Here is a 25,403-nt window from a genome sequence, read left to right on the forward strand (position 1 = left end):
GGCAGATCCGCGACAAGGCCTCGCGCGGCTCCAAGCGGCGGTCCTCCGCGGTCCGCGTGTTCCCCGTCCCCCAGAGCTCCTCCAGCCCGCACGCCAGCCCGCTGGCGGGCGGCTACGTCAGCGACGCAGACTTCTTCGTGCGCTGGGGCCACGCGGTGCGCGGCGTCTTCATCCCGACCCTGAGGCACACCTTCAAGTCCGGGGACCTGGAGAAGCTGTACCAGCAGCACCTGTCCCACCAGCGCCGCAGCTCGCTGGCCGTCGCCAACGTCATCGACGCCGTGGCCAAGCTCCACATCCTGGTGCTGTACCTGGCGCTGGCGCCGGAGGCCGCGCCGGACCAGCTGCGCGGGTGGCTCACGGCCCTCTTCATGGCGCTCGCCGTGACCCTGTGCGTGGTGGTGATGACCTGCAAGGCCTCCATATCGCCGCGGTGGCTCCGTTACGTCGGCCTGGCCAGCTGGCTGTCCCAGACCACGCAGGGGCTGGGGGGGCTGGGGTACGGGCTGGAGCGGGACCCCTCGGGGTACGTGCTCTTCACGCTGTTCGCCACGTACACGCTGCTGCCGCTGCCCCTGCTGTGGGCCATGTGCGCCGGCGCCCTGACGTCGGCACTGCACCTGGGGGCGGAGGCGGTGCACTGCTACCACGACGCCCTGCTTCTGAGACAGGTGGGGGTCCTCTGGAGGGACAGTGGTGCTCCGTGTCGTCTTTTGATTTAGTTCTACCTCTACTCTGAAGGCTTCGTTATGGTTCCACGTTGACGCAACGCAAGGGGGTCTACGGAACCATTACGTCCAAGGGCCTGACGGGAGCCTCCCAGAAAATGTTAACCTTGCGTCGAGGCGCCGCAGCAGCAAGGGCTGTGATTGGTCCGCTCACTAAAACCTGACGCAGAACCAAATCAGGTGCACGACTGCGTCGAAGCGTCTGCGTGGTCATTGCGTTGCGTCGACATGGAACCATAACTGAGACTTTAGATCCCCTCCTGCAGCAGGTGGCAAAAGGCAAAAGGTCTGCACACAGATTTACTCTGGTGACATACAGAAATTGAACTTTGGATCCCATCTAGATCAGTTGTTCATCATTCAGACGGAGTACTGTTATGGATTAGCGACTGTGTTTTATTGTTATCCCACACAGGTGTTTGCCAAAGGCCTGCTTTACTTTGGGATGAACACAGCAGGCTTATTCATCCACTATCTGACAGACCGTTCCCAACGGCAGGTTTTTCTTGAGACCCGTCGTTGCATCGAGGGCCGCCTCAAACTGGAGATAGAGAACCAGAGACAGGTAGGTGGGAGGCCCGCCTGGGGGACCTACCCTAATAAGATAGGTCCATGATTATCTATCACTTACCGACTTGGACATTCAGTCGAATTGTTGTGGAATTTGAATAACCATCTTTGCATTTTGTATTGGTTTAGTATTTATGGCCAATGTATTCTTGTCATCCATTTCTTTGACTTTCCTGACCCAGATAGATTGTGTGATTCAGTGATTCACTCATATGTTTTGTCTGATCTGAACCAGGAGCGTCTGGTGCTGTCCATCCTGCCTTCCTTTGTTGCCTTGGAGATGATAGCTGATATGAGCACTTTAGGGGATGAGCTCAGTACACAGGAATTTCACAAGATCTATATCCACCAGTACAAAGATGTCAGGTATATTTACACACTAGCTCAAACAACCACACACACATGAACAAACACGCACACACAGTAGCACACAGTAGCACACGGTTATACACACTGATGGACACACACGTGCACAAACACTTACTCATACCACTGTACGCACATGTGCATAAACAAACACATACAAACACACATGAACATTATTTTTCTCTCTTCCTCTCTCTCTCTGTCTCTCTCTCTCTCTCTCTCTCTCTCTCTCTCTCTCTCTCTCTCTCTCTGTGAATACACGCACATTCAGCCAAAAACACACAAACACACACACGCACAATCACACACACGCACATACACACAGACACTCACATTAATGAAGTCTCTGTTCTCCGCAGTATCCTTTTTGCTGATATCAAGGGCTTCACCCTGTTATCCATGAACCTCTCTGCTCAGGAGCTGGTCAAAGTACTCAATGAACTGTTTGGCCGCTTCGATCGGCTTGCAGAGGTATGGATACGGCTCTTTACATCGGGTTGCATAGCTTAGTTATGGGAAGACCAGTTGAGGTCATTTTTAATTAAGCGGGCAACAAGCTTATAATATGATTATAAAATAAGGATATAAAAAAATCGGGAATCCAGTTAATTGAAGGCATGCTTAAATATGTTTATAAAAAAAGTGAGAGAACTTCAACATAAGAAAATGGTTTCCTATTAGATACCGCACTCAAATGTAATCAGTTCATTTCAACAAATTAAAAATTACATTTAGGCCTCACCAGATCAGCCTTATCAATGCTTTGCTGGTTTCTTTGTATCTTTGAACAGGAAAACCATTGTATGAGGATAAAGATCCTGGGAGACTGTTACTACTGTGTGTCCGGGGTGCCTGAGCCCCAGAGTGGCCACGCTCGCTACTGCGTGGAAATGGGCCTGGCCATGATCAGCACCATCCGGTAAGGCCCTCTCCCATCGGCTACATCCAGAACCATGACGAGAAGTCATGGTCATCCTCTTATAACTCCACCTAATTTGTCTTGAACATATGAAATTTGTCTATTTGCCGAAGCGATGGTTAGCAATAGTGTTGTAAAGATAACAAATGAAACATCATCTCTTAGCATCTTTCTTAGCTTCTGATGGCTCTTATCTTTATTTCTGTAGCCTGGTAACACTTCGCCTCAGACACATGCTTAAAGGAAATTTAAAAAGTTGGGACGTCACCCTTTGTCTCTTAATTAACACACAGTATTCCTCAATTTTCCCGCTCAGGCTCGTGAGGCAGCAGCTCAACCACGACGTGGACATGCGGATCGGGATCCACTCGGGCTCGGTGCTGTGCGGGGTGCTGGGCCTGCAGAAGTGGCAGTTTGACGTCTGGTCCTGGGACGTGGGCATCGCCAACATGCTGGAGGCTGGAGGCATCCCTGGGTGGGTTAGGCACCGGAGGGCCGGGCCTTGTGTCCGTAACAAGTTGGTCACTGTGAAAGATGACTCCTATTGCTGTGTTCTGTAGATTGATGTTATGCAGTATAGTTTGAGTGTAGTGATATTTCATTCAGTGATTCCATTTACTATGTTGAGGATTTAAATTATTTGAAGCAAATGTTCATCAGGTTGAAATTGCGTGGCTGAGGACAACCACAGCTGTAAAGGTTAATGGTCTCGGCCTTGGATCGGACTTGATTCACCAATGAGTTGATTTGGACTTCAGCAAGGTAGTCTCAACTCCAGCCCTGCGTACAACAACATCAGAGTAGGCATACAAAAGTCTGAGGAGAAAAAACGGCATAATTAGTTTTTATATTCATAGTTGTATGTGGGGTGTCAGACTTACACTCAGTCAGACTGATTGGACTCTGGGAATGGGTGTTGCTGCACACCTGGGGCATTTGGATTGAGAGATCAACGTGCACAGGTTAAACCAGCCATCACCACACACACTCACAGTGAGATCTCCTGCATGGCAACATGGAGCACCAGGCCACGTTACACTGGCTGTGTAGCATTGTGTGTAACATTGCGCGTGCTGCCCGCCACCTAGATGGCTCCCCCTAGGTGACTTTAACGGGGGTCCCCCAGATCTCTCACTGAGTGTGTGGTGATGTCTGCTGTACCCTGTGCACGTTTATTACTCAATGCGCAACGGGTGGGCAGCCTTACCCAGCCCCAGGCTCCAATCAGTCTGACTTAGGCTAGGTGAGGCTGCCTGAACGAGCCATCATTCACACACACTCCCACATTGTAGTTGCCACAATAACTTTGGGGGGACTCTAGATGCTAAACTAGGCCACTAGGCCCCTTATAGTTAAGCAGACACTTCCTATTGCTTTGAGCAATCATGTTGCTGGAGGCAGCAATCTATATGCGCATGGCTAACAGTGGCCACAAATGCGCACAACAGTAGAATACTTTTTTCTGAAGGGAAACCAACATTCTTATCAAAGGTTTCTGTAAAGGTTTCAAATCACCCCCTTATGTACTGGCCACTGTAGAAATAAATGTATGTACACCAATGTAGAAATCGCCTTCTGGAAGGTGATTCCGCCCCGCTCAGTGTTTGGTGTCCGGCCCAGGCCCTTTGCCCCCAAGATATTCTGCTATTACATAATGTGTCTGATGGATACGAGATTTGGTTTATTATGAACCACAACCTTAAGGGAGTTCAACCTCCCTGATCTACACAGACTCACCTTGGCATCCTTTAGCAAGATACCCAACCAATACTTTCTCCTGAGTGTCTTGTATCTATTCCTCAATGTATGTCGCCTTGGACAACAAAACCACCTCATACTAAATGAGTGATTTTATGCCAGGTTTTGTTAATGTATTTGTATGCTTTATCATGCTATTCATGCTACCACATCATCCTCCACCCTGCTCCTCTCCCTCTCCCGTCCAGACGCATCCACATCTCCCGGGCCACGCTGGACTGCCTGGACGGGGTCTACCAGACCGAGCTGGGACACGGAGCGGACAGGAGCGAGTTTCTTCGTAAGCACAAGATCGACACCTTCCTGGTCTGTCCTAAAGAGAATGGGACCCCCCTCGAACAAACGGAGCGCACCAAAACCGCTAAGGCGAGCCGCACGTGGAACCCTGAGCTGCCCTTTGGGAACATCACCGATATGAACTGTGTAGGTAGCAGGCAGGACATCATGCAGATGGGAAAGAGTCATGCATTGTGTTCAGTTATTCAATATGGATTCAGGTCCAACTGTCTTTATTATGGGGTTTGTTTTTCCACTGTGCTCCTGTGTTGATCAATGAGTAACACTACCTGTCAGTCAAATATTTACTTGTTGCAGTGCTGTTGTTGGAACATATGAGGGAAGCTCTTTGATTTATCGATCAAAGTCAGTTCAAATACATTTATGTACAGAGTAGAGGCAACATGACATCCATAACTGACAAATGAATTTGGAAGGTGGTGCTTGTATCCCTTTGATTACCCTATAATATGTTTTCCATGTCAATCTTTGGATTGGCCCGGTTAATTCAATATATTCACTCTACACATCAGCCAAGAATTTCATCTAGAGTTTCATTCCATCATCCAACACAATTGGATCTAATGTTCTGACATGAACCCATGATGAAGGCCTCTGAACCCTCGCTCCAGATCCTGGCCTCCTTCACCAATGGATCCCTGGCCCAGCTGCCCAACCCGCGCCAGTCCACCGCAAAGGAGATCAACAGGCGCATCCAGCACGCCATCCAGGTGCGAAGCGGCGACCGCATGCACCAGGAGCACATCGCCCCCTTCACGCTGGTCTTCAAGGACACACACATCGAGAGCAAGGTAAGGCCAGAGCTGTTACATAGAGATAGAGGTATACCACTCCTGTTGACTGTCATGTGACAGGGAAAAACACTGCAGTACCAGGCTTGGACACCGGGGGCTGAGTGCTGGGCAGTGTAGACAAGCACTGGGGTGATGGAGCTAAATGCTATAAAATGAGAGTCTCTGTCTATTCCAGCTGTGAATAGGCTATGCCATGCGACTGTACACACTTTGGGTGATTGTGAACAAAGAATTATTTGCAGATCGATGGGTGTGATATGAACCTCATTTTTGGAGCAGTCTTACTAGCAGTAAGGCTACAGGGGGAAGTTGGAGGGATCGGTGGGGGCTCCATTCTGTACTTATCGATCAGCCTGAGATGGCCTACGAGAAGCCAGTGTGATGGAGTTTCATTGCTTCATTATGGCATTTTCACGATTGTTAATTATTATGAATTACTTTATTTTATTTATTTTATTTTATATATATTTTTTATTATTTTGTTAACTATTATTATTTTTGTATGAAATGTTCTATTTAGGTAACAATTAATTGAATTGTAAAAAAGTTCATTTTGTGGGAATATTTTGTGTGCTTTGAGTTTCAGTTGTGTCTTTGTCAATACGTGCTCATGTTCGTTCTTCCCCTCCAGTTCTCCCAGATGAGAGATGAAATGTTCAACTCCAACTTGGTTTGCTCCTTCATCATGCTCCTCTTCCTCATGGCTGCCCAGGCCCTTATCCCCGCCCCCAGGTAGACAGACAGCCGCACTGACCAATCAGCGTATTCATTGTTCTTGTGTGTATCGATACTTGTTAAGCACTTTGAATTGCCGTTATGCTCAAACAACATCTCTGTAAACAATAATATTTAATATTACTACTGAATATTAAGTTATGTTGAAGTAAATTAAAGTGTACCCTTATCATTATCTCTACACTTCCAAACAACATCCCTTTGTGTGTGAACGTTTATATAAAAAATCATCCTTGTGTGTAAAATTATGATTAAAGTCGCACTCTTTAAGGTTCAGCCCTTCCAATTTAGCATGCTGCACAACTGTGACAAAAAGTAGTGTAGCTCGGTAGTGTCGATAGTAAGATTCATGTAAACAAAGACAGAGGTATGCGCTGCCCAGCATTTTTAATTTGTAGAATAAATAGTTATGGGTTAATATAACATTATTGATATAACGATCGATCAGCATTGACTACAGCTATGTCTTGGTCATTTAAAGCTGAGCTACTTGAAATGTAATGTATTGCAGATTTAAAAATGATAAGGCACAGAATGCAATTTATTTTGTTTGAAGAGGGCTCTAAAACACATTCTGTCGTGTGGACAGTAGCTTTAAGACTACATGGATCTAGCTTATTGCTCAGACTCTGTAGCAGTGTAATAAAGAGTCTGGTTAATTTTTTTCAGCAAGCCTTGCTTTTTGAGGCTGGGCGGTGTTTGGAGAGGGAGGGCTGAGGAGCACAGTGCTTTTTTTCCCTCCAAATATTGACTTGTAGCTCGCTTGTAAATAACATCCTGCATATTGAATCTTGTTTGTATTTATTTTCCTCCATGCTCCACCTCCTACTCCTTTGCTGTGCAGGCAGTACCCAGCCGTTCTCCAGTTCTCCCTCTTCCTGCTGGCCTACCTCGTGCTGCTCCTGCTGGCCCTGGCCGAGGAGTTCAGCCGGGCCCCCTGGGCCCTACAGCAGGCCTGCTGCTGGATCCACGAGAACAACAGCGCCCGCAACCTGCTCACGCTCGCCGCCATCGCCATCCACTTAGGCCTGGCCTCCTTCGACATGGTTGTGAGAGAGTGTGGTGTGCTTGTTGGTCTGCCCCACAAATGTTGGAATTTAGTTTGCAAAGATGTTATAAGAGAATTCTCGATTTGAAACAGGGAGGCATTTTATTACTTGAGATAGGTCAGGGAGTTGACATAAAAAGATCTAGAGTTTTCTTATGTTTGCTTGCTTTGTTTTGTTTTGTGTGTTATTTCAGATGTGGTGCATTATAAGGGATAAGGAGCCAGCCTTGGCTGAGGTCACAGACAGAAACAGCCCTGCTTCCCCCAACCAACAACCACTTAGCCTTTGCAATTACCCAGAGGTAAGTCTTCACGCACAATAACAGAACCCTGTTTGGATGTGTCTTTGGGACTACTACTGTAATTGCCTATCACAATAAAATAATCTCTCATTTTTGAATAACTAATGTTTATTTTGAGACAACCTACTTCATAAAAAATAAAAATAAAAGTAATACATGAGGAGTACAATTGCTGTTTTTGGGGGTTGATCTTTGTTTCAAGTACAATTTTGAATATGTGAAGTATAACTTTAACTCGTCAATATATTAATCAAAAAGGTATTCCGACCTCAATAATTGAAAAAATACACAGTTCATATTCATTTTGATTCTTCTCCCACTCCCTCCCTCCCTCCTGCTCGACTGACCGGACAGTTCTTCGTGTTGAGCGGGGTGATCGCCATGGTGACCTGCGCAGTATTCCTGCGTCTCAACTCCCAGCTGAAGCTGGCAGTGTTGCTGCTGGCTATGGCTGCAAACTGTTGTCTAATTCACTTGGCCTTCAACATGTTCAGCCAAGACACACTGCACAGGTCAGTGGCAGCCGATGGTTTCAATCAAGTTTCAGTTTAAGTGTTTTGGAATAACATAATTCCCTTTTGGGAAGTACCAACTGACAAGACACAAACTATTTATTTTAGTCTAGGTTAATTTTCTTACTATTCTTATAATCACAAATATAGCATAATACTTCTTCTGACTACTTTTATACCCTCCATCCTTGCCTACTCTTCTAAATGACAGGTCTAGCTACCTGCGGAGAAAAGGAATCTCAATTCTTCTCATGGCCATGTTTCTGGTCGCTATTTCCTACAATGGACGGCAGGTATTGTTGGATTCTGTTTCAAACTTGCTTTGATTGATCAAGATTCTCTTTTTTTTGTTGCTAAAAACGTCACAGACTTTCAATATATAACATAATATACTTATGATGATGATGATGATGATGATGATGATGATGATGATGATGATGATATGATGATATTGATGATGATGGTGATAATGGTTATGGCACTGTTTTATCATAAAACAGCTAGAACCATGTGAGTATATCCACAGTTGAAGTCTCTTCTTCTTCTTTTTCTTCTTCTTCTTCTTCTTCTTCTTCTTCTTCTTCTTCTTCTTCTTGTGTCTCAACATTCTCTAGTGGGAGGCCACGGCCAGGCTGGACTTCCTGTGGCGCCTGCAAGCCCAACAGGAAGTAGAGGACATGAGGGAGTTACGTGAACACAATGCGTGTTTGCTACACAACATTTTACCAGCACACGTGGCCCAACATTTTTTGGAGAGAGGCAAGAATGACAAGGTACACAAACAACACTGCAACCATGGCCTTCCCTTCCCCATTGCCATTCAGCTACAACCCATACACCTCATTCAAGCTGGCTTCAAACACGATGTATCTCAGTCAAGGGTCTTGATTGGACCATGCAGGAGCTCTACTCCCAGTCCTACGAGGAAGTGGGCGTGATGTTCGCCTCCATTGCTGGCTTCAATGACTACTACGAGCAAAAAGAGATCAAACACGAAGGGGTGGACTGCCTGCGACTGCTGAATGAGATCATCGCTGGCTTTGACGAGGTGAACAAACGCCTTGGGGTCAAACCTCGAAGGTGGTTCAGGCTGTGGGGCTGCATAGCAGGTTGACTGCAGGGTCACATCACCAATAGAGGGACACGGACAACGATAAACCAAACTGACCCTGATTATAACAAGGGTCTATGGCCTCATGCATTGCTAGACTTCGCCATATGTGTATCAGTGTGTGTGTGTGTGTGTGTGTGTGTGTGTGTGTGTGTGTGTGTGTGTGGTAAAAGAGAGGCCTTCATTGCGGCAGTTCTGAGATACATTTAGAGATCATATAAGGTGTCTATTAATTTCAGTACAAATACCCGTTGTTGCTAATTCAACATAAACCATTCCCTCTCCACTCATCGTTCATCTATAGACATTAATGGGGTTTCCTTCCTGATGTTCTAAGTACATCTTTGTTTGCTCTCGTTCGTTTCATTTGTTCAAATGCATGACTCGTGTTTGTCTACTGACTAGTTGCTGGAGGAGTCCTACTTCCACTTTGTGGAGAAGATAAAGACCATCGGCAGCTGTTACATGGCTGCCTCTGGTCTGGCGCCAGACAAACAGGTGGGATCACCAGCCTTCAGTGAAATAATGCATTGACTCGTCATTGAAGGTCACCTAAACATTTTCATATATTTCGCTTTCGTCTTTCTCTTTTGTTTCACAACATATTGGTACACTTGCAACACACACACACACACACACACACACACACACACACACACACACACACACACACACACACACACACACACACACACACACACACACACACACACACACACACACACACACTCACTCATAGGGGAGGAGGTATGAATGGAACCACCTGAGTGAGCTGGTTCTATTCGCACTAGCCATGCAGGAGACCTTGAAGGAGATTAACAGGAACGCGGGCAAAAACTTCCAGCTACGTGTGGGTAAGTGGTGGATGACACACATACACACACACACATATTGCCTTCATCATCATCTTACAATTTTCCCCCAAAAAAATTAACATCTTGCCTCAGCGCATGACCTCAAGTTGAACCCTGTCTCCATATGCTGCATTGCGGATTGGACCAGGCATCGCCCATGGGCCGGTGATTGCTGGGGTCATCGGGGCCACAAAGCCACAGTACGACATCTGGGGCACCACGGTGAATCTGGCCAGCCGCATGGACAGCACCGGGGTGAACGGCCGCATCCAAGTGCCCGAGGCCACCAAGAAACTACTGGCTGACTGGGGCTTTGTGCTGGAGCTGAGGGGGGAGATTTTCGTCAAGGGGGTGAGTTGATAGTGTGAAAATGCGAGGGAAGAACTTGGAGGAAATGAGTTTGGATGTTCACAGTAGCAATGCCTTGTGCAACTGATTATCATTAATGAGGGGGGTTAAATGAGCTTATGCATCGTTTCAGTGCTGTGCAAGTTTATGTGTGTTACGAGTGTTAATTTCGTTTTTATGAGTGTTGTCCCACAAGGGAAATTCCATAGGTAGCAAGGCACATCTGTGAAAATAACAGGAAAAGACAAGCACACAGAACATTAAAAACGCAATGATAAAAGGATCAAATAACATCCAAGCAACTATTTTCTTGTTCGTACCGTTGTTAATATGACTCCATGGTAAATTGAATAGTTACTCATGATTAGACCTTCCAAACGTAATAACTATAAACCTAATGAAAACAAATCGGATCTGCAGGCGAGGGGAGGCTAACTCTCTCGGTGTGCCTGTCCTTTCAGGTGAGCGAGTCCAAGGGGAAGGTCCGCACCTACTTCATCGGCAGCATGCGGAGCAGGAACTCCCACTCCCGCAAAGAGAGACTCAACAAGAGGCGGTCCGGGGCCCGACACACCCTGGCCGAGGTGGTGTTTGGGCTGGTGCAGGCCAGGAACAAGGAGAAGAAGAGGGAGCCTAATCCAAGCCTGACTGTGTCGCCCTGCCTTTCTGACTGCTGAGGGGGTTCTCTTAGGGTGCAAGGGTCAGGGGTCATCTCAATCTGAAAATACCATGTTTAATGGTTTGTTTTTTTCCCTCTTCCCTACCTCGTATTCCGCCTAAACTGTATTGTCAAGACTTTCTATGGAATAGCACAATTTACCTACTGAAGGGCAGTTCATGGGATGCTGTGTTTTAAGTTGAGTGCTGAAGGACGTTTAAAGCAATTTTAATATTGTTATGCCATATCAGTATACTCTTTACCCCAAATGATCTAAGTCCAACATATATTTAATAGTCAAATAAGATATAATACAACAGTATAATATAACCTAAGCGATAGACACATTGAGTTGTAGATTTGAAGGCCAAAAACAAAGAATACCTCAAGATAACTTGTAGAAAACCTTTGCAACCTCTTCCAAATCATTGATTACCTAAAGTTGCCCAACGCTTATGTGTGATTATGTACTGTTTTTTAACTGTTATTTCTCTCTTTTTGAGATCTGTAGTACGATTTTGTGCAGTTTTTCTAACTGTGTCACCATTCATTACTGATCAGTGGCCACCAAAAGTCTATAATCAAACTATATAGCATATACAGTATTTAGCATATACAGTATATTTTATACAGTGTTTACTTCCTTTAAATAGACAGTTTTCTGTGTCAAACATCAACTTTGTTTAACATATTCACATTGTATAATATTATTGACAAAAACATTATACAATAGCCAATTAATCTCTGCCTTGATATGTATGATCACACGTAGTTTACAAGGGAACATTTGCTCTCTGTCAAGAAAGTGTGTACGTATGGCTATAGATTGTCTTCAATGCCAAAATCACAAACACAAACTGTGTTATATATCTCTATCTAGTCACTATTAATTATAGGTTGTTTCGAAAATCTGATGCTCTTTACCTCATTGTTGTAAATACGTGGATGTAGTTCTGTTGTAAATACTTTTATTATCCTTCCTAAGTAAACTATTTTTCCCACTTTCTACCAAGACCTAAATAATGGAAAACTCTTTTACTATTAAAAATGTGTTCTGCCAGTACGGTTTTAACATTTTCACATAATTATTTATTAATTATTATTATAATTTACATTTACATTCACATTTAATTATAACAACTAAAGACACAATCTAATAATATATTAAATTAGAAATAGATTGCTCACTTTTCAAGCATGCAAACGGACTTAATGATTCATTCAAGTTTCTGAATCTATCAATTCTGATCATGGGTCATCATTTTCTAGCAGAGCGACTTTTCCTAACTCCTCTAGTGCTGTCTGTGCGTAGCGCGGGTTTCGGTCGGTGTACACACGAGGGCTCGCTTCTTCCGATGCTTTGATTGTTGTTCCTCTGCAAACCGGAAAGTTGGGCTTGCCTTGAAGTTATTCGGCAGTATTTTTCTTCTCTATTAAATCAATATGGGAGACTCAAACGAAGACAAGCTTTACAAAGCCGAATATGCTAAAAGTGGCCGTGCTTCGTGCAAGAAATGCAAGGAGAACATTGCTAAAGATTCGCTCCGAATGGCCATCATGGTGCAGGTAATGCCGTCTGGGTCTGGACTCTTCTGCAATAGCAGCAGACCCTGCTAAGTTAGCTACGAACCAAACCATTCATGCGGTGCCTCCAAAATGATGGGTGGTTGTTTTATATTAAAGATATCCATTATTTGCGGATGTTTTTTATTCCAGCATTTAATTTTTATGGGCTTTGTTTTTTTATGCAAGGCCGCTGTTAGCAATTAAATAGCTAACAGCCATTGAATGTGATCACAAAAGAATAATTAAATGTCATCAATCCTAGCCTCGCCTAATTTGCTACACACAGGCAAACATGGTCAGAAAGAAATTGCTAACAAATATCGGCTGCGGAGATCATAAATGACGAAAGCCTGTGTAAAGGATTACTACGTCTTGACGTTGACTTGGGTAACTTTCCGAAGCTGCGCCATTGTAACGTTAGGCATGGCAACTTTATACTATATTTTATACTATAGTCTTTAAATCGTCTTCTCGATTTAGAACCACATTCGGTTAATACATTAAGAAATAATCAATGCCTTTATTTATCAACAAAACATCATCACAAATCCATCAATACAAGGTTTTAATTGGGCATTTCCTCATCCAGTGTTGCCTACACTTGAGGGATTTAGAACCACCATCTAGATTGCAGCACAGTTACTATAACAATACTGTAAATAACAATAAATATATGAAATAAACCAATTCCTGTAAAAACTATGATGCTCCTGTTTTCCCTCTGGTCCCCAGTCGCCCATGTTTGACGGGAAGGTCCCCCACTGGCACCACTTCTCCTGCTTCTGGCAGCGGGCAGCGGCCCAGTCCACCGCGGACATCGCTGGCTTCTCGGACCTCCGCTGGGAGGACCAGGAGAAAGTCAAAAAGGCCATCGAGACCGGAGGAGTGACCGGAGGTACGCACAGTAGTTTAGTTTTTGATTGGTACCGCTTTATTTGATGGTCATAAATAAGATGTGTGACTATAAATGTTAATAAATTATTGGCTAAATAACTTTTGTTTTGTGTTTTATCAGTTAGTATTAGTTGTGTAGAATATTTGTATTTCCCTGATTCCAAATCTAAAATACATATCCCATTCTTTCCTTGTGTATTCACATGTGTTGTGTAGAAGTATGACATGTTTTCACTGTGGTTAATTTGCTGGACATTTTTTAATTAAAGGCAAAGCAGACCAAAAAGGCGGAGCCAAAGGAGAGAAGACGCTCAATGACTTTGCTGTGGAATATGCCAAGTCTAACCGCAGCACCTGCAAAGGCTGCGAGCAGAAAATAGAAAAGGTTACTACATGGTTACTACTCCTGTACACACGGACCCATGATAACAGATGTCTCTTTTCAAACAGTTCCACCTGAAATGCTCTATCTACACATATTGAAAATGTTGTTGATAAAATTGAATGAAAAAATTCTTTGCTAGAAGAAGGATGGTTAGAATTTTATCCAATATGCCTTCTTTATAGAGGCATGCAAGTAGGACAAAAACACTGAAGTTGCTCATAAAACTTATTATGGGTCCGCGCCTTTTATCTACCCTAATCTTGTACTGTAAATTGACTGGTGCTGAGTGTGGTTTGTGGGAATTGATATGATTGTGTTTATTTTATCATGGTGCTGCCTTCTTGGTCAGGTCATTCTCGTAAAAAAATTTTTTTAAGCTCAATGAATTTCTACCTGGTTAAATAAAGGATTGATGATGATGACCAGGGCACAGGTACAGTAGCACAGTAAACTAGAGTCAACAACGCACATTGACCACGTTATGTAAAAAAGTAGCAGACAGATAATTAGCACTATGAGCAACAGCTGTGTTTTTCCTATGATGACACCGCTGTGAATAGGGTACATTGTTTTGAAGAGCATGGCATTCATTCTTATCACGCATACACATTACCTACCATGACATTTGGTTACCATTTGGTTATTCTGTACATGGCTTTATTCTAACCCTCTTCCCATGCGCCCCCCCCCCAGGATCAGATCCGCGTGTCCAAGAAGTCAGTGGATGCGGAGAAGCCCCAGCTGGGTCTGATCGACCGCTGGTACCACACAGCCTGCTTCGTCAGCCGCCGCGAGGAGCTGGTGTTCAAGTCCGAGTACAGCGGCGCCCAGCTCAAGGGCTTCAACGGACTGCGGGCTGAGGACAAGGAGGACCTGAAGAAGAGGCTGCCCGCGGTGAAGTCTGAAGGGTGAGCGAGAGGCTGCAGCCCTAGTGAGAACTAACCGCACGGATTGGAGAATTCACAGTCACAGAGTGGCTCGTCATGCCCTCTGAGTGACAAGTGGGGCGCAGAAATGTTTTTTGTTTGGGTGTGACGGTGTCGTCGCTATGCGGCTCGACGCCTAGCGGAAACAAGTTCTGAGTTTGATCCCCAGTGTGTGCAGGCTACCTGTAGTCTTCCTTGAGCAAGAGGCCTTAACCTCTACCTACTTGCTACCAACCTGTATACTAATAACCACAGTATTGTATACAGAACGGTGCTGTTCTCGCCAGAAGACTGGTTCACAGGCTCACCCTGCACTCCCAGCTACTCCCCTCGCACCGGCATCCGACAGCACGTCAGGATCGCCTTGAACGCGTCTCGGAAGGCCTTCATCTTGCAGGCGTACAGGAAGGGGTTGATGACGGAGTTGGCGTGCGACAGGATGATGGCGGTGAGCAGCAGCTCGAAGGGCACGGGGCAGCTCGGGCAGAGCAGCAGGAAGCAGTTGATGACATGCAGCGGGATCCAGCAGGCGGTGAACAGGAAGAGGACCAGGAAGAGCGAGGAGGCCGTTTTCATCTCCTGCTTAACACTGGCGGCCGTGCGAGCCGCACCGGCCCCCCCGCCGCCGCCGCCGCCGCCGCCACGCTCGGCCTCGATGCGCCGCAGCTGCCGCTTGACCGTGGCGAAGATGCGCGCGTAGATGAGGAACATGACCACCAGCGGCGCCAGCACGCAGGCGAAGAAGTTGAAGTAGACCATGTAGGCCATGTCGACGATCAGCACGAAGAAGCAGTGGCCGGAGGAGCCCGGAGGCGGCGTCTTGTGCCAGCCCATCAGCGGCACCAGGCCGATGAGGAAGGCCAGCAGCCAGGTGACGACGATGACCAGCACGGCGTTGCGCGGCGTCATCAGCGCCTGGTAGCGGAAGGGCATGAAGATGGCCACGTAGCGCTCCACGGCCACGGCCAGCAGGCTGAAGATGGAGCTCTGCGTCAGCATGATGAGCACGCTCAGCATCACCAGGCACAGCGGCAGGTTGTCGCGCGGCAGGCCCACGCCGGTCAGGATGGCGCACGGTATGGCCACGGCGCCCACGCACACGTCGGCCACGGCGAGCGACACTAGGAAGTAGTTGGTGACGGTGCGCAGCTTGCGGTCGAGGCCAACGGCCGCGCACACCAGCAGGTTGCCCACCACGGAGAGGGCGGCGATGATGAGCTCGGCCGCCATGTAGGGGCCGTTTGGGGACGCCTGCTCCTCGTCGGGCGCTGGGGACGGGGTGGCGGCGGGGACGGCGTTCCTCAGCGGGTCCGGGAGCGAGGAGTTCACGCCGGCGTTGATCATCGCCCTGAGAGAAGCGTTGAGATCCAGCAGCAAACTGGTGTTACGCCATGCATATCCTGAACAGAGGAGTGTGTTTGAATTGTGTGTGTTTTGAATTGTATCTCGCCACCAGATTGCATTTCAATTAGCGGTATCACTCACCTAGGTATGCTGGTGGGGTGACAGAAGAGCGGTTGAGATCTGGCGTCATCGTGGGATAATTCTGTTGCTCCGCAGCTAGCTGAGAAAAACTGACTCAGAAAGCCATTATGAAAGAATAAATAATAGTTGGAGTAGGTAGGCCGTTTTTATAGTCGCTAATCGTCCCCTCCTGGGTGTCTATTTTGTTTCTGGTATAGGATGTTTCTCCATAAGTTATATTCTCCAAAGGCTTGGACGGACAAACAGGGTGCTTTGGGATGGTCATTATGGTATTGTGTTAACGCGGGACAGAAGAATACGTCTCGCCATGTTGTGACCAGGTGTCACCGGTAATGAAGCCTGGGGACACCAGGCATGATCCAACTTGTGTTTGTGTTTGCTTTATGTCCGTCCATCAGGTGATGAAGCTCTAATTAGTCTCCCTAATGATTAAAGGTGTCATAATTAAATGTTTGTGTGAAGCGAATCCCAGGTTTTCTGTCTTCCTCTGCTCCTAGTTAGAAAGTTTCGATCTTATTTTGAAAGTTCACGTTGATAGGTCGGGTCGGGTTATCATATTGACATGATTTCTGACCGAATTGTTTGTAACTTACATGATTTTTTGCCCCTGTAGAAAGAGAAACGGTGACGAGTTGGACGGGGTGTCAAAGAAAGTGAAGAAGGAGAAAGAAGACGAAGATAAAAAGCTTGAGGACCAACTAAAGGTGCTTACCTAAAAGATGAAAATGACCACAAACTGCCTTCAATGACTATGCACCCAATCAAGTATTATTAAAACCTGCTTGGTAGATCCATGAACCACCTACAGCCAACCCCATTTTTCTTGACCTCGTGTCTCCAGGTGCAGAGTCAGCTGATATGGGGCATCAAGGACAAGCTGAAGAAGAACTGCTCCTCCAACGACATGAAGGAGCTGCTGATTGCAAACTCCCAGGAGGTGCCATCTGGAGAGTCCAACGTAAGGTTGCTGCTCGTGTCTAGATGCACCGAGTCACTCCCTTCTCCCACACATTACGGTTACATTCAGTCAATAATGGGGCACTTTCCAAGATATCCGTTTCGATCTCTTTGGGGCTCATTTGCTGAATGCCAGTATTTTTTTCCCAGAGTTACAGTGTCACCAACGACACACAGTTAGTTACACTCAAAATGCTGCAAATGCAAGGGCTTTCATTAGCTGGCCATAGGCTTAATCACCATTCTTTTACCTCAGTCGCAATATAGTGACTTAACAGACATTCATTATGAAAACCTGAGATTGACCTTTGTAGTAATTGACCAGATGCTTGTATACCAATCAAGTTTGGTTGGTTTAAATTGGGTGTAGCCATGTTGTGTGGTGTTTCTGATAATACAAGCAGATCCATGGATTGTATTTTGGATTGGCTGAGAGAAGGCGGGCTTGTTTCTGACCAGAATTGTGTTGTCTGCTAGCTGGTGGACTGCCTGGCGGACGGCATGGCGTTCGGCTCCCTCCAGCCCTGTGCGGAGTGCAAGGGGCAGCTGGTGTTCAAGGGCAACGCCTACTACTGCAGCGGGGACATCTCTGCCTGGACCAAGTGTGTGTTCACCACCAAGTCGCCCGTCCGCACAGACTGGGTCATTCCAAAGGTGTGTGTGGTTACATTAAGCTTACTCGACATATACTCTAAAAAGTAGAAGGTAAGATGTAATATTTAATTACAATGGTAATGTAAAGTGTACATTTTTTAATGACATGTTTCTTTCCTTTACATTTGCAATGTTTTTTTTAAACTATGACTTGGTGTTTGTTCAGGAATTCCACGAGGTTCCCTTCCTCAAGAAGTTCAAGTGTAAGAAACAGGACCGGATCTTCCCCAAGGTTGAGCCCAACGCCACCCTGGTCGTCGCCACCGCTGCCTCCAGTGGGTCGACTAAACCTTTCCCAGAAGGGGCCCCAGCTGGTCAGTACTGCAGGGTTGACCCGTTATTTCCCCCCGTCACGCCATACAGACACAAATATATATATGTCTGACAAAACATAAAAACACATTTCCTCCAACTAAGATCTGAGATTTTGCCAATTTTAAACAAAGGACATTAAAAAGTAAAATCTTTGTTTTTTCATTATTTTAATTTGTAGGCAAGCCTCTGACGGGCATGAAGCTGCTTGCTGTGGGTAAACTGAAGAAGAACAAGGATGAGATCAAGGCTGTCGTGGAGGAGATGGGCGGGAAGATAACCCCCTCAGCCAATAAGGCGGACCTCTGCCTCAGCAACGCAAGTACGAATCCGCCCCCCTCGTGAACGAGTACAGACCAATATACAGCCAGATGCCTCTGAGGCTCACTGCTGCTACAGCTGGGCAGTAATTCAAGATTATCGTTTATTGTCTTCTATTAACCCTCAGCTAGAAGTATTAGAGGGCTGTATCAGGATATCAAAAATATCTTTGCTGCTAGCAAAGATATAAAATGTGCATTTTTGCATAAAAAATTATGCTAAAAAATCATTTGAGCATAATAATCGTGTGAAAAAATAACAAATTTCGATATCGCTCAAGCTGTCTCACGCGGAGAGCTCCGCGTGAGACAGCTTGTCAAAGGGTAGAAACTCATTTCCACATTTTTCCAGAGGAGCTGGAGAAGATGACCAAGAAGATGGAGGAGGTGAAGGAGGCCGGGGTGCGAGTGGTCGCCGAGGAGTTCCTCACGGACGTCAAGGCGTCGGGCAAGTCTCTCCAGGAGCTGGTCTCCGTGCACGCCATCTCTCCCTGGGGGGCGGAGGTCAAGGTGGAGGTCAAAGTGGAGCCCAAGGCTGCTGCCGTGCCCTCAAAGTCCGGGGCCATGGCCGCCAAGAGCACCGGCCGCGTGAAGGAGGAGGAAGGTAAACGCCTTTTTACGCTTCTGTTTTTTATTTGACACACATGATTTTTATAATTAGGTGGAGTTCCACGTTGGTTTCTGCTGATTGTATGTCTGTGGATGTAGGGAGATACCCAGTATTCTTTGTTGAAACACATGCTTTGATGGCTAGTATAGTGGAACCGGTTGTGGAGTAAAATGTGCAATTTGTTTCAGGGGGCAGCAAGTCTAAGAAGATGAAGCTAACTGTGAAAGGAGGAGCTGCCGTGGACCCTGATTCGGGTAAGTGCTTCTCGCACATTCGGTTGATCAGGAGATTTAACACTGCGAGGGTTGTGGGTTCCATTCCTTCTTTGGCCGACCATGCTTAGAATGTTTGCACTCGCGGTATTGATGCTTTGGAAAAAAAGTTATTCTAGTTCTCTTTATTTATGAATGCAAACTCTGCTCCGCTCAGGCCTGGAGAACAGCGCCCATGTCCTGGAGCAGAGTGGGAAGATGTACAGCGCCACCCTGGGTCTGGTGGACATCGTCCGCGGAACCAACTCCTACTACAAGCTGCAGCTCCTGGAGGACGACGTCCAGAAGCGGTCAGTCGCACATCCCCAGTGTGCAGTTTGTAGACAGAGGGCGGGACGTATCTGCGTTGCTGCTAAAGGAGCCCTGGTTTACCTCTACGTTGCGACATTGATTTGGCCATTACAAGCCATTTCAAGATCTACCCTGTAGGAATGTCATACACTGGAGTGTCCACCCAGATGTGAAAGGGCCCTTGAAACTTGGCATGCCAGCATATTAGCCTTGCTAGAATGAGTATGTTGGCATGCTCTGAGAAAAATGCATAATTATAAGGATTTATTTCTTATCTAAATATAGATTAGTTATTTATAATAGACAGGAATCGAGTGTGCGTGCCCTGATCATCACACTGAGCCAGTGCCGTGCTGGCAGTCTTGAGGGCCCATGAGCTTAGCTGAGCTCCCCCCTAACCGACCCCCCTACTGCCGGGTGCCCGCTGCAGGTACTGGGTGTTCAGGTCCTGGGGCCGCGTGGGCACCACCATCGGGGGCCACAAGCTGGACAAGTTTAGTGACAAGCTCGCAGCCATGGACAACTTCCTGGGCGTCTACACGGATAAGACTGGCAACACCTGGAACTGCACCAACTTCACCAAGTATCCCAATAAGTTCTACCCGCTGGAGATCGACTACGGACAGGTACACGCTCACATGAAAACCTCACCGCAACACTTTTCTTCTTTGGTATCAATCTCGTAACCATACATTTTGTGATCAATAACAAAATGTTACCTTGTTGTATTGGTTGATCTAATGGTAGTTGGAGCATTTTTAGAACATGGTGGAAACTTCAGTAGATTCGATTGTTATGCAAACCACATTATGTGCATGACTTAGTTTAGATCACCACTCCCTACAATCGCAACACATGTTACTGTATATCCCAGAAACACGAATGATGCTTAAGTGATTATCTTATCAAAAGATAATTGTGTCATATATGGTGTCTCTGTCTATGGCGCTGATGGTCTGTGTTTCTGTGTTGCCGGGCAGGACGAGGAGGCTGTGAAGAGGCTCACGGAGAGTGCTGGCACCAAGTCTGAGCTGGCCAAGCCCGTCCAGGAGCTCATCAGGATGATCTTTGACGTGGAGAGCATGAAGAAGGCCATGGTGGAGTTTGAGGTAATACTCCAGCCTTAAACCAAATCATCGGTGTAAGCGTGCGCACACCTCGCAGATGGGAGCTTAGATGAGAATGTATCTGGTCCCTGGAGACGCAACATCACCTTGAATATATATATATTTTTTTTATCATTTGTATAACTCCAAAAATAATTAATGTTTTTGTGTTTTTTCCTCATTTGTGTCCTTGTCCTGTGTGCAGATTGACCTCCAGAAGATGCCCCTGGGAAAGCTGAGTAAGAGGCAGATCCAGAGCGCCTACGCCCTCCTCAGTGAGGTGCAGCAGGTCAGTACCAGCACCCTGGTCCCCTCCGCCTCCACTGGCTCTAAACCTGCTCTTGGAAAGCATCAAGTCTGATTTGGGCATGATGTACTTTAATTTATCCTTGGCAGGATATTAGGGCACATTGTGACGGGAATCATAAAGATTGTATTTCTCAACAGTTAGACATTTATTAAATAAGATATTTTGATAATCTATCTATCAAATGAAAGTTCCAACAGCGCACAGTGAAAATGCTGCCAATATCGAGGATGGCGTATGGATTTGACCATATCATAAAATGTTTTAACACATTTATAGACAACATGACTGTATTTTAAGGTTGTGGAATTATTTTCCGTGCCAAAACCCATTACACGGTGACCAGCTACATTCTCCCCTGTGAGATCAGCAAGGTCATCTAATCTATATCTGTGTGTAACCTTTCCTCTGACCCCAGGCTGTGACAGACAGTTCGGCCGAGTCCCAGATCCTAGACCTGTCCAACCGCTTCTACACGCTCATCCCCCACGACTTCGGCATGAAGAAACCCCCTCTGCTGAGCAACCTGGACTACGTTCAGGCAAGAGCATGACATTCACCCTACTCTTATTATGGATGTATTTATTGGATAAAATGAAGGTTGCTGAAGTTGGATAATAAAAAAATAAAAATCTATAAATTCTTATTGTTGTGGCCATTTGGATACTGAGATCTCAATCTTGTGGGGGCCAATCGTTTTGGCCCCCCTGTGTTTTCTCGGGTGTATAATGAGATATGTCTCTTGTGTTGGTACAGTCCAAGGTCCAGATGTTGGACAACCTGTTGGACATTGAGGTGGCCTACAGCCTGCTGAGAGGAGGGGCAGAGGACAACGGGAAGGATCCCATCGATATCAACTATGAGAAACTCAAAACCAAGATTGAAGTGAGCGTTGTTCCCTTCCATCGCAGATGCATCTGCCATCATTTACTGTCGTTGCTGTGTTGGGAGGGCTGGTCACCTGACTATCTTCTTACTTTTTCCACAGGTGGTTGACAAGAACAGCGAGGAGGCCGAGATCATTATGCAATATGTCAAGAACACACACGCTGCTACACACAACACCTACACACTGGAAGTAGACGAGGTGAGTTGGACACACGCGTGGCACACACACACATATACACGCACACACTCAATGCTTTTTAGAACCCACCGAAACAACCATCTTCTCTCTCCAGATCTTCAAAATAGTTCGCGAGGGCGAGTACCAAAGGTTCCGGCCCTTCAAGGACCTGCACAACCGGCAGCTGCTGTGGCACGGCTCGCGCACCACCAACTACGCCGGCATCCTGTCTCAGGGTCTGCGCATCGCCCCCCCAGAGGCCCCTGTGGTCAGTGCTGCTTGTTGCCTCTTCCCAGAGACACACGCATCCTGTCTGGGATGAGTGTGCATATGGATTACCGATAGGTTACCAATCGACCAATAGGATAGGTTAACGATTTATTTTAAAGACTGCACTTAGTTTTAAAAGATTGAGGCGGTTTTCCCTATTGCTTCACTGCTGTTAAAGGGGACCTATTATGCTATTTCGACTTTTATGACCTATAAACGTTGTTATAATGATTGATAGTCATGTTTAACCATACACAAAAAACGATGTAGATTTTCGGGAAACTCTTCCTCTCATCTGGGCGCTTTCAGCATTCTCTGTCAACGCTCGGTTTCGTCCTTCTCCGCCCCCTCGCCCCCCTCCTGCCATCCCAACTCTGTTGTGATTGGTTACCTTCCTTGAAGCGCACGCGCGGGCAGATTTGACCAGGCATATAGGGGCGCGGCAGGAGTGCCTCTGCGTAGATGATTTCCCGGAAATGTGAACAAGTGAATCGCAAACGTTGTCCCGAGTGTTTAGCGCTCTGCACAGCCACCCCAGACTGTCAGCAGGGAATACGTCGAAATGCATGTACGTCATTATTTGACACTTTGGTATGGTTAAACATGACTATCAATCGTTATAACAAAGTTTATGGGTCATAAAAGTCGAAAAAGCATAATAGGTCCCCTTTAAACTTGTATTTACTGCTTTGTGGATCAATATGTAAAAAATGTTTGCATATTGGGTTTCCATGGAAACTCGTACACAAGAGGACGGAACATCTTGGAACAAACAATGGAAGATTGTAGGGGTGAATGTATAACCAGGAAAAATAATGCATTGATTTATTCTGCTGTCACTGTTTTAAGAGCAGCATTTACCGTATGTGTTTTTTGGAAAGCCTGACGTTTTGCCCTTTTTCCTCTCAGACTGGTTACATGTTCGGCAAGGGTGTGTACTTTGCCGACATGGTGTCCAAGAGTGCAAACTACTGCCACGTGTCACAGTTGGATCCCGTAGGCCTTTTACTTCTGGGAGAGGTCGCCCTTGGCAACGTGTAAGTGAAAAACACATGGCCCCATGTCCTTGTGTTGTGACTTTGTTCAACCTGGATTTTCCTTTGTGTCAATTTATTAACGCTGTGATTATTTATGTTTGTCTTATTGCAGGCATGAACTGAAGAAGGCTGCGCACATTACCAAACTACCTAAGGGAAAACACAGTGTTAAAGGTGAAGTTCTTCACCTTCTTAACCACAAGTTATTTGTTGCGTAATAGGATTGCTTCATGTCTTGTTTTGGTTGGTTATGCCTGTTGGTTTGTCAGACTTGATGGTAATAATGTTCTTCTGGTTCGTACTAGGTGTGGGCAGAACCGCCCCTGATCCCGGTTCCACTGCCACTCTAGATGGGGTGCAGGTGCCGCTAGGAAAGGGCTGCAATACCAACATCGACGACACCAGTCTTCTCTACAACGAGTATCCTTATTCAAATATTTCCACTTGGTTCATGGGTTTGATTGTGCAATCTCTTCTTCATTATTTGGTTAAATCAATTCTCCGGCACCACTATGATTTATTCACTATAACTTTTCTTACTCGATCTTTAGCTCAATTTGTGTGGTTGGCAGATGTTTAAGCAGTAAGCCAGGAGAGGCCATGGTTTACAGTTATATTATTAACCAAGCTAGGGGGCGCTGTTGGGCTCTACGCCAGGTGGAGTGTCTAAAACCCCAATAGCTACAAAACGAACACAAGGCAACATAAAATGCATTTATTTATGCAAACATTCTTTCACCAAGCAATATAGTTCCTCATGACAGCATATGGTTGCCAAGCAACACAGGCTAGCATACTTTGACATTGGCAGCACATAAACTAGCTAAAGATTTATTGTTGTTGCGTGTGTAGACGTGTTCCAATCGGGGAAAAAAATTATATTTTCTTCTAAAGCCAATTCTAGTACAGCTATTGGTTTAGAGTATTGATAGGAAGACCTTGATACGCAGGAATCGATGAAGGAATCGACATTTCTTTCCTCTCTGCACACTCAATATTGGCTTTCATCTCGCTTTAGTTCGGAAGCTTTCCTTTAACTATTACTCCTCCCAGGTACATCGTTTACGACGTTGCACAGGTAAACCTGAAGTACCTGCTGAAGACCAAGTTCAACTACCAGACGTCTCTTTGGTGAGAGAGGCCCGCGGTCAAACCGTCCAATCGGTTAAACTCAAAGAACGACCCCACGACCACCACGTCACCCGGACGCCCAGCTTGTCTGCCTCTTCAGCAGACCACCATGTTCCTCAACGGATCCAAGCTGTTGCGCCTATATTGTTCCTGTTGATGTTTAAGTTCCCTAAATGCACTCCCCATAACGTAATAACTGTCAACTGCTTGAGCATTGGTATATTATTAGGCACCTTGGTGTCCATCTTGGTAGGGAACTCGCTGCGATTGAAGCAAGGCACAATACTTTACGGAACGTTTCGGGCACTGTTTAGTGATCTCCTGTTTCTCTCGAGGTAGCGGTTCAAGAAATACAATGTTACCGTTTTCTTATGTTTTTTCATAAATCTGGTAATAACTAATAGTAGCGGGATGGTAATCTTTTCAACCATAAGAATTACTGTCAGAAACAAGCTATCGGCGATGTAGAGTGGAAGTCCTAGACCATTGTTGTTCTGGGTGCCGTCTTTAGGATTTCCTTGTCCTTTAATCAGTCTTCCAAGTCTTTGGTTCTTAGGACAATGATACTGTAAATTAAACTGCTGTTGAATGTGGTTCTGGTTCATGTTACTTTGTTTCATTCACATCAAAGAATAAAAATCTTGAGACATACCTAGATTATTTTGCATCAATATACTTCATAATGCTTTAGTTCATCAGACTTTTTGAAGTGAGCTCAATTAATCTAACCTTACATTTACATTATTTCTAATGGTTTGTGTGTATTCCAAAAAACAAGGTTGGTACAGGGAAATTTAAAGCTCAAATATTTTTG

General features: G+C 45.8%; 3 protein-coding genes across 5 annotated transcripts in view; 2 read left to right on the forward strand and 1 right to left on the reverse strand.

Annotated features, from left to right (window-relative positions):
- The window catches only part of si:dkey-206f10.1 (adenylate cyclase type 8), a 14,151-nt gene extending 2,071 nt beyond the window's left edge, over nt 1-12,080 (forward strand). Inside the window, exons 3-21 of one of the 3 annotated variants that reach the window (XM_030345458.1) lie at nt 1-671; nt 1,144-1,293; nt 1,534-1,664; nt 2,024-2,135; nt 2,456-2,583; nt 2,900-3,058; nt 4,530-4,764; nt 5,250-5,429; nt 6,064-6,164; nt 7,012-7,216; nt 7,410-7,517; nt 7,872-8,029; nt 8,241-8,322; nt 8,644-8,802; nt 8,931-9,077; nt 9,546-9,638; nt 9,880-9,994; nt 10,143-10,345; nt 10,804-12,080. The exon at nt 1-671 is cut by the window's left edge and continues 61 nt beyond it. In XM_030345458.1, coding sequence (XP_030201318.1) covers nt 1-671; nt 1,144-1,293; nt 1,534-1,664; nt 2,024-2,135; nt 2,456-2,583; nt 2,900-3,058; nt 4,530-4,764; nt 5,250-5,429; nt 6,064-6,164; nt 7,012-7,216; nt 7,410-7,517; nt 7,872-8,029; nt 8,241-8,322; nt 8,644-8,802; nt 8,931-9,077; nt 9,546-9,638; nt 9,880-9,994; nt 10,143-10,345; nt 10,804-11,019 — 3,353 coding nt within the window. In that variant the 3' untranslated portion in view covers nt 11,020-12,080. Of the gene's footprint in view, nt 672-1,143; nt 1,294-1,533; nt 1,665-2,023; nt 2,136-2,455; nt 2,584-2,899; nt 3,059-4,529; nt 4,765-5,249; nt 5,430-6,063; nt 6,165-7,011; nt 7,217-7,409; nt 7,518-7,871; nt 8,030-8,240; nt 8,323-8,643; nt 8,803-8,904; nt 9,078-9,545; nt 9,639-9,879; nt 9,995-10,142; nt 10,346-10,803 lie in introns of those variants that run through there. The other 2 variants (XM_030345459.1, XR_003974326.1) reach the window with 2 other exon arrangements.
- Nucleotides 12,081-12,264: 184 nt separating this feature from the next.
- parp1 (poly (ADP-ribose) polymerase 1) lies at nt 12,265-25,246 on the forward strand. Its single transcript, XM_030345460.1, has 23 exons — nt 12,265-12,566; nt 13,299-13,461; nt 13,730-13,845; nt 14,539-14,753; nt 16,870-16,960; nt 17,098-17,214; nt 17,691-17,867; nt 18,034-18,181; nt 18,361-18,501; nt 18,852-19,103; nt 19,298-19,363; nt 19,539-19,671; nt 20,103-20,298; nt 20,653-20,781; nt 20,984-21,067; nt 21,504-21,626; nt 21,842-21,970; nt 22,074-22,172; nt 22,267-22,419; nt 23,331-23,458; nt 23,571-23,632; nt 23,764-23,878; nt 24,512-25,246. The coding sequence occupies exons 1-23, from the start codon at nt 12,444-12,446 to the stop codon at nt 24,591-24,593; spliced, it is 3,042 nt and encodes a 1,013-aa protein (XP_030201320.1). The 5' UTR covers nt 12,265-12,443; the 3' UTR covers nt 24,594-25,246.
- LOC115534830 (adenosine receptor A2a) lies at nt 14,781-16,115 on the reverse strand. The gene has a single exon (XM_075074174.1). It carries the CDS (start codon nt 16,113-16,115, stop codon nt 15,093-15,095), a length of 1,023 nt encoding a protein of 340 aa, XP_074930275.1. The 3' UTR covers nt 14,781-15,092.
- Nucleotides 25,247-25,403: the final 157 nt, after the last annotated feature.

The sequence above is a fragment of the Gadus morhua genome, chromosome 21, assembly GCF_902167405.1.
Source record: "Gadus morhua chromosome 21, gadMor3.0, whole genome shotgun sequence".
In the NCBI taxonomy this organism is placed as follows: Eukaryota; Metazoa; Chordata; class Actinopteri; order Gadiformes; family Gadidae; genus Gadus; species Gadus morhua.